Source organism: Ipomoea nil, unplaced genomic scaffold (genome assembly GCF_001879475.1).
Source record: "Ipomoea nil cultivar Tokyo-kokei standard unplaced genomic scaffold, Asagao_1.1 scaffold2279, whole genome shotgun sequence".
Lineage (NCBI taxonomy): Eukaryota > Viridiplantae > Streptophyta > Magnoliopsida > Solanales > Convolvulaceae > Ipomoea > Ipomoea nil.
The window spans coordinates 1,347,037-1,356,832 of NW_017618707.1; the positions used below are offsets into that span (position 1 = coordinate 1,347,037).

A 9,796-nucleotide genomic window follows, 5' to 3' on the forward strand; every position below is an offset into this window, starting at 1 on the left:
ATGGAGAGCCTTGAATAATATATTGCCCACCACAAACGAACCTCATTATAAAGAGAGTGGAGATTAGCCCAACATGTGCTATGTGTGGGATTATGCATGAGAATGTTATGCACTCTTTGGTTGAATGTGATTATACAAGGAACATTTGGGCACAATCTCACCTTCCAATCCCCAATACTATCACAGATATTTTCCATGTTTGGTTTAATGAGGTATTAAATATTCTAGATGATGATGGAATTATTTATGCAGTAGGCCTGCTATACTATATATGGCGAGCAAGGAATGGAGCTGTGTGGGATGCATACTTGCCCAGACCACAAAAGATAATTGCAACCGTAGCCGCAGCGATCCGGGCATGGTGAATTGCACACCCGGACCGCCCGCAACACCAGCATGCTCAGCGTGGATTCATCACGGCAACCGCCGAGCAGGGCCAGGAAGCGGTACTGCCGCATACTGACATTCCGCCCACAAACCACACGGCTGCCCCCTCACGGAAGAAATGCTACATTCATGCAGCCTTTATCCATGCCACAAGTAAAGCCGCTGTTGGGGCAATACTACTAGACGAACAGGGATCGTATATCACAGCTCTACAGGCGCCTTTGATAGACTGCTTCTCCCCGATTATGGCAGAAGCAATTGCGTGTAAAGAAGTATTATCCTGGTTATGGGATCGTGGAGAGAGATCAATGGACATACTAACGGATTGTCTGTCACTTCAACAGTATTTATCACAAGCAAAGGATACACCACGTTCGTACCTCGGCTATGCCATTGACACCTGCAGAAACCGGATGATTTCCTTTGATTATGTTTCAGTTAATTATGTTCCTAGATCAGATAATCGTTTAGCACATATTTTAGCCACTTCGGCCTTTAATTATTCAGCACCGATGTACTCGAACAATGGTCCGCCAGACGCTATTTCAGCATATTTCCAATAAATGTCGCGCAGGCTCTTTTCAAAAAAAAAAAAAAAAAAAAAAACACTAGATTGTAAGTACATTATAAGATTTATATTTACTCTATAGTAAGTTCATAATGTTTCTTCTATATGTTTATAAAAGCAAAGTTAATGTACATAAACATTATACTACATGAAGGACGGACCCAAAAACCTTTCATAAGCTGCACACACACCTTACCAACTTAACTAACTCATCTATCCCTTACTTTTATCCGTATGTTATACTTATACATAAACGTGTGTACTACACACACACACACATACATATAATTAACTAGGTTAGTTGCCCCCACTGTAAATTCGCTCCTGACTACATGCACATCATGTATAATAACATTCATCATGTACTTTATTCATAATATTTGTTTTATATGGTCATAAATCTAAATCTTATGTACATAAATACTAAGTTGTGGTACATCGTATTTATTTTCATTTATCCCGTAATGGCTTCATAATATCCCTTTTATATGTTCATAAAAACAAAGCTGCTATTAATGTATACAAACATTAAACTAAAATAATGGCTTTATATACTTATAGGTTTATTTTAAAAAGAATATAAGAATTATATATGAGTGTCATTTAAAATGTCTCAATTAGAAAATTTTAACTATATATTTTTTATATATTAATTTTATTTATAAAAATAGAGAAAAATAAATATAAGTTGAAAAAAAAATTGAGAAAGAAATAAAAATGTCTTACTTAAGACTTGCTTTGAATGGTAGAATGAGAGTTTAATTCCTGCAACCAACAATGGAAGTTTGGGGTCATGAACAATGGGAACACCTATGGGTTTGGATTAGGTTTCTTTTGTGCAAAAGTGAATAGCTTAGTGTTGAATTTGCCAAGTTGTCAACCAACTATATATGGTCCATAGTTCATCAAGCCAGGCCAACAACTAAAACTATATATTACATTACCAGATCAGAGAATCTTCAATTCAACTCTAAATTAATAAAGCATATATGTAAATTTTTGATAGGCTGCTGGGAGAATCTTTACAATAATGGAAGAAATTATGGCAACTGCAAAACGGGAAACCAATTCAAAAGGAAGAGATTGATCAATTCTTCAACTGAAGGAAGAAGCTCAAGGTTCCAAAAATGGGTTCGAAGCTGTTAATGATAAGTGTGTTTGTGGTTGATCTTATAGCTTTTGGGTTGGCAGTAGCTGCTGAGCTGAAGCGAAACACAGTGAGCATCATATCCCCCTCCCTCAAACAAATTCATTACATTAAAATTCTCTATTTATTTGTTTGTTACAAACACTCATTTCTTTTGTGGGTGTTCGTTTTTCTTTTTGAGTTGTGTGTCTATAATCTTGTTTCTGGGTAAAACGTTGAACTTCAATTGGGATGAAGTAGTGTAATGTGAATCTTGTGTTAGATATAAATGTAGTCTAACGTTACTAATTATATGGTGCAAGTTGACTAGACTTATTATGAATATAGTGATGGGATACAAGATATACATTATAGTTATGATACTCATATTGCTCGTTTTATGAGTTAAGTATGGGACAAAACAGCTAATACAACCTGAGAGGATATCTATAATGTTGGAAAAAAGCATAAAATGACATTGTATGTAGCTATTTTGTGGTACAAATATATGTGGATCCAATTCCAATTTGGGTCGGATCAAAGTATATTCGAGTTTTTCGTAGTGAGACGAAGAGATCAATATACTGTACATTCAAACGGATAATGAGTGAAATTGATTCTCCATTTGAGTTGGGAATGAAGGTGGGAAGGCATATAAGTAGCTTTTGTCTCACATTTGAAAAAGAAGGGGATTAGCACCACTATATATACAACACCATTTTAGAGGAAAGTTGAATTGTATAGCATAAAGGCTCTCCCTTGTGGTGTGCAAATTAAATCCAAAATGAGCCTGAAAATGGCTAGTTGTGTTCTAAACTTGTTCTAGTTCGCCTAGATTAGGGGTGGGCGTTTCCCAACATTTCTTGGTGTTCTAGCACAAATAATTAATTAAATTTCACAGATATACAGCAAAAATTGAGTTCCAATTTTATCAAATGCATGCTCATATACATATGCAAGCATATAAACTTAGGCGAGGGCAACATGTGAGGCTTGTTCGATTGTAGATTTGCAGTCTAGGCAAGAGTGTCTGGGCGGACGAAAATTGTATTTTCACATTTTTAAAAGTTGGTCAATTTGGTCTCTGGAATGGTTTAATTGACAAAATTTTAAACAATTTATGGATTAAATTGGTTGAAATTGAAAACTAAAAACTACATTGACAGTTGGAAAACAATTGAGGGACCAAAATGTTGATTTCCCCTTAGAATATTCAATTGATGAGTTTGTTTCAGCTTTAATTAACAGGAATTTTGTTCCTTTACAGGCCAAGATTCATATGGATACTGAAGACACTTACAGCTACTGTGTTTATGACTCAGATATTGCAACTGGTTTTGGTGTAGGTGCCTTCTTATTCCTCATGGCTACTCAATTTCTTGTAATGGTGGCAACCCACTGCTTCTGCTGTGGAAGGGCTTTGATCCCTGGACCCTCTCGGGCTTCTGCACTTATCCTATTTATAATCTGCTGGTATATATGAATGCACATATTTTTATTTTTTTTAATCAGACCATGAGGTGTCCTAAGCAGGTCTTAACTGTAGGAGATAACTTTAATTCCGTACCATATTCAGACTAATCCCTATTTGCACCGGGCCGACCCAATTAAGCGGCAAAGTGCTGGCCAGATTGGTTTTTTTCATACGAGAGGAATTCGAACACCCGACCTCTCTTTTAAGGGATGAGAGTGCACGGCCACTCATGTCAGCTGGTTTATGATTGCACCTTTAATTTCCTTTTCCTAATTTTCTGGTAGCTCTTACATTATTGCATCATTAACCCCCCCAAAAAAAAACTTGAATTTGCTTCAGGGTCACATTTTTGATAGCCTCGGTATGCTTGCTGGTTGGTTCTGTGAGGAACTCTCATCACACAACCTACAGAGTAGCTTTCTTAGCAGATGACATACCACTTTCCTGTGAAACATTGAGGAAAGGAGTGTTTGCAGGTGGAGCAGCTTTCATTCTATTCACAGCCATAATCTCTGAGTTCTATTATGTTTCCTATTCCAAGGCCACTAGGCTACTCCAGGACAATACAGTGGCATTATTGCAGTGAATTGAAAATCTCTTGGACCCTTATAGAGTCTAGTTTTAGTTGGAGATTGAGAATTTGTTGTTGTGATAATGATGCTGTTTAAGTTTTTGATTCTTTTGTGCCAAAACTTAATCTTGCCTTGTATGTTATGCTCATTGTATATTTATATTCTGTACTATAAGTCTGTTAGTTATTTATGCTTCTTTGGAACACTATATGCCCAAGTATTCTCGGGCAAATTATACCATATACCAGGGTGTACATTGTCAATCTTTATACCATGGATCAAGATTATATTCATAATACACTATGAACCCTGGAGCATGCATGTGTATGTGTTTGATGTTGTGAGCTTTTATGTCTTGTGTTATGAAATTCTGTATTTAAGAGTATGAATTATGCAGCTGAAACAAATTAGTAATTCTGTCTTATGTAATGAATTTTGTGTCTTGTGTTGTGAAATTATGTGTTTATGAACACAAATTATGTACTTAAATCAGATTTTAAAAAGAGTAAATACCACCTATGATCCCTCGAGTTTGGTGGCATCGCCATCAATGGTCCCTAACTTCCGTAATTACCATCCGTCATCCTCCGAGTTGTCAAAAGTTACCTTCTAGCGTCCTTCCATTACTTCCTCCCATCTCAGCCGTCAAAATGGAGGGTAATATTGTCATTTGACTTATACGAAAAGAGTTAATACCAGCCAAGGTCCCTCGAGTTTGGTGGTCTGGCCATCTTTAGTCCCAAGTTTCGCTGCATCATATTCCATTATTTCCCTTCTTTCATATTCTCTTCTTCAAATGTATTATTATTACTATTATTTATAGTTATTATTAAATTCTTATTATTATTACTATTATTTAAAGTTATTATTGTTATTATTAAATTATTATTATTATTAAATTATTATTATTATTGTTATTGTTATTATTATATTATTAGCATTAAATTATTATTATTATTATTGTTATTATTATTATTATTATTATATTCATATTATTATTGTTATTGTTATTGTTATTATTAAATTATTATTATTATTATTTATTGTTATTATTATTTTTTTAAATTATTATTATTATTATTGTTGTTGTTGTTGTTGTTGTTATGTTGTTGTTGTTGTTTTTGTTGTTGTAGAAATGTACAAATGCTATTATTATTATTATTATTATTATTATTATTATTATTATTATTATTATTATTATTATTGTTGTTGTTATTTTTATTATTATTATTAAATTATTAAATTATTATTATTGTTGTTGTTGTTGTTGTAGAAATGTGCAAATGCTATATAGGGTGAGTGTATTTAATAAAATCAGAAAATTAGAGAAATAAAAATCTGGAGGAATGGAAAAATGGAAAACTGAAAAAATGGAGAAGGAAAACTGGAAAAATGGAGAAAGAAAACTGGAGAAATGGAAAACTGGAAATGAAAAAAACAGATAAATGAAGTAAACGACCCCTATACATTTGTAAATTTTAATTTCTTTAATATTGTATAGGAGAAGAGGGAGTTCGAGTTGGAAGCTGAGAAACCACCAACTTTCTTTAATATTGTTTGGCCAAGTTTGGGACTAAAGATGACCAAACCACCAAACTCGAGGGACCTTAGCTGGTATTAACTCTTTTCGTATAAGTCAAATGACAATATTACCCTCCATTTTGACGGTTAAGACGGGAGGAAGTAACGGAAGGACGCTAGAAGGTAACTTTTCACAACTCGGAGGATGACGGATGGTAATTACGGAAGTTAGGGACCATTGATGGTGATGCCACTAAACTCGAGGGACCATATGTGGTATTTACTCGATTTTAAAAATAAGTAAATATATAACATGTGTATGTATCTTGTGTTATGAAATTATGTACCTTACGAGTATGAATTCTATATTTTGTCGTTTCGATCCAAGGTCCATAATATTATGTGGACCCGGGTCCACAATATAAATTGCCCTACATTGCATTTTGGACCCTCGCAAATTATGCCCTGGAAACGTGTTCACCGTGAATGGTGAACACAAGTCCAAACGACGTCGTTTTTACGTTAAAAAAAAATTGCGGATGTGGAGTTAACGGCGCGCGTTTGATCAAATTATGAATTTTCTGTTATGAGATTATGAATGTAATGAAAATTCATAATCTCATAACAGAAAATTCATAATCTCATAACTGGAAATTCATAATCTCATAACTGAAAATTCATAATCGCATGGTTCCAAAGTGAATGTGTAGGCATGGTTCCAAAGTGAATGTGCATGCATGGATTCATAATTTATGAATGTCCGTGATTTCGGACGGGAATGTGTAGGCATGGTTCCAAAGTGAATGTGCAGGCATGAATTCATAATTTATGAATGTCCGAAATCATTGCTCACCTCAAATTAAAGTGAAACCGCGAAATGTGAAAATGGAGAAGAAAAGGCACGCAATTAATTAAGAAAAAAAAAAAAGATAATGGTGTACTAACACCGTTGGAACCGTGTTCACCATGAATGGTGAACACGGTTCCATGGCATAACGATTGGTGGACCCTGGTCTAAAATGACATTTAAGTTACGTGTATGCACTTAAGTGATTATGTATTTATCAATAAATTAAAGGCACATAAAATTTTAACTTTGGGTACATAATTTATTAATTATAGACACATGATAAGTTAACTACAACAAAAGTAACATGTGCAAGTAATTATTGCTTGGATGTGCTTTATATTGGTGTACTTTCTCTATCTATTGTAGTCCAAAGAATCATACTCGACTATCAGGTTTGATCCTATGACCTCCCCTCAAGGAGACAAGGAGAGCCACAGATCAGAGGTGCCAACTGAGCACAAAGTGTTTGACTTATTGGTACACTTTAATTTATGATGTTGAATTGTTAAGTGCACTCCATAGTGTTATTACTTGCACTTTAAACATATTTTACTCGCACTTCAAATTTTGAGTTATTTACAAAAATGTCATTGCATTTTTTTAAACTGCTTATGATCTATTAGATCTTTCTAGATATAATTTGCTCTAATTGGTTCCTAGTTCTCACTGGGCCTATTCTTATTTGATTGGAATCTTTTGTGTGTGTATATATAAATTTATTTATATAGTCAAAACAAGAAAATAAGTGATATTTGGCCAATGGCTTATTTGGGAGTTGAGTGACCTCCATACGAATCATCTCACTGCATGCATGATTTGTCACGCCTGCATATATAATAAATTGCAAGTAACTAATTAATTAAATAAATCAAATGTGAGAGTTAGTATATTCTACTAATGTTTTAGTTTTAGCGCAGCGTTTATCCACCAATTATGTCAAACATCTTCCATAAACTTATCGAGTTTAATTTGCTTTGATGAAATTTCTTAGATAAAATATGTAAATTATTAGTTGAATGTGCTCGATCAAAAGTCACATGTTTCATAATCATAGGTTAATTTAGGTTGATTACGATAATATATAAGTAATATATATAGTATTGATTACAATAAGATGCATGTATACAGTGTATATAAGCAGTACATATACAATTTACTTCAGTATTTAAGGAAATTTGATTACGTGGTCAACGTCATCATCACTGTCACCCACCAACAAATTTTGAACTCTTTGGTCCTGTTTGATAAAATAGTTAGTCTATTAGTGAATTTTAACTTATTTTACCACTATTAACTGTTTGATTTGGTTAAAAATTAATACAAGTGTTTGATTAATCAATTTTTTTGTAATTCCGAAATGCTAAAATTCAAAAAGAAATTATACAAAACAGCTATCAGCTAACAGCTAATTTACCAATCACCTTTATACAATCAGCTAATGGCTAATTTACCGAATGCAACGAAGTGAGAGAGAGTGGAGTGGGGCACATCCGTCCATGTGAGTGCACAGTTGCAAGTTGCCTCGACTGTACTGTATAAAGGTTGATGATGAAGAAGATTGGAGATGTGTTTTGGGTAGAGAAATAGGCCATGGGTGTTAGCGAACAGAGATTTGAGTAAACTACTCGTGTTCGTGTTCAGTAAGTGTTCATTTATTACGGTAAATGAACATAAATAAACAAATTTTAGAGCTAAGTTTATAAACAAATAGAGTCTGAACAGTTTTAGTCTCGTTTGCTAAGAGCTACTGAACAAACTCGTTTGTGGTCGTTTAATAATGGTCATGAACAAGCTCGTTTAGTATTCATTTAATAATGTTTACAAACAAGCAGTTAAGTATAAATATATAAATAAATAATAAATAAATAAATAAATAAATATAAATATATATATATAGTTGTTGTGTTGTTTGTTTGATTATTGTTTGTGAACATAGATTATTTCTTGTACACGAACGAATTGCGATCATGAACATGTGCATGTGTTTGGTTATTAAGGGTTCATGAACGTGTTCACGAACATGTTCGTGAATGTATTTGCGAACGTTTACAAACACTAATGAACGCTTAAGAAACAAACACAAACATGATTTTCAAAAACCTTAATAAACGAACACGAACACTCTAAAAATCTTGACAAACGAACGTGAACAACCATAGTTCGTTCATGCTGGTTCGTTAAGAGCCCTAAGGGGTCGTTTGATTCACGGAATGTCAGATTACCTTAGGGAATGTTAGATTGCTGGGAATGTTAGATTCCCGTGTTTGGTTAAAATTGGGGTATGTAATATAATCATGTTTGATTTATGGTTATCTTTTATACACACTATAATATCCTTAACATATTTTCATATATTTTAATAAATTTAAAAATTAAAATAAATAAATAAGATAACGGTATCATATATAATTACATGATTTTAAAATATTAACTAAAATCTTAAACTTGAGAAACAAAATTATTTTATATGCTAACATAACATAATAAAAATAAAAATATATATATAATTACAAAAATAATTATATATATATATATATATATATATATATATATATATATATATATATATAAATATATATATATATATATAATAAACTAACATAACCAAGGTTATCTTACATTACCTAAGATTTTGAAGGGAATCACATTCCCTTCAAAATCATATGTGGAGGGTATGTGACATTCCTTGGGAATGTTAGATTCCCTAAGATAATATGAACCAAACACCGGAATGTGAGCTTTGGAATGTCACATTCCATTGGTTATGTTATATAACCTGAACCAAACGCCCCCTAAGAGTTGAATATTAAACTCATAGTAAATTAATTTAAATATTAAAAATTGTCACTTAAGATGCCATGTCATTCATCTTACTAGTTTAACATGGAAGCAACATGCTAAAAGTGCTATCTGCTCAAATTTATAGAGGGGATAATCGCACTTTTGGTCCCTCAATTAGTGCCCATTCTGCAATGTCATCCTTAGTTCCCAATTTGAACACATTTGGCCCCTCAATTATTCGACCATTATGCAGATTTGGTCCTTCTGTCTGTATGGCCATTTAACACCGTTTAAAGCATGGGTAAAAGTGAAATTTCACATAGCATTGTTTATAATAAGTAGGGGAAATCGCACTTTTGGTCCCTCAATTAGTGCCCAATCTGCAATGTCATCCTTAGTTCCCAATTTGAACACAATTGGTCCCTCAATTATTTGACCATTAAGCAGATTTAGTCCTTCTGTGAGACCATCAGTTTAACTCCGTTTAAATCAGGGATATAATTGAAATTTCACATGA

The 9,796-nt window shown here is 33.2% G+C and overlaps 1 protein-coding gene across 1 annotated transcript; it reads left to right on the top strand.

Annotated features, from left to right (window-relative positions):
• Window positions 1–2,079: 2,079 nt before the first annotated feature.
• LOC109150399 lies at window positions 2,080–4,141 on the top strand. Its single transcript, XM_019298308.1, has 3 exons — window positions 2,080–2,172; window positions 3,349–3,554; window positions 3,895–4,141. Exons 1-3 carry the CDS (start codon window positions 2,083–2,085, stop codon window positions 4,139–4,141), a joined length of 543 nt encoding a protein of 180 aa, XP_019153853.1. The 5' UTR covers window positions 2,080–2,082.
• Window positions 4,142–9,796: the final 5,655 nt, after the last annotated feature.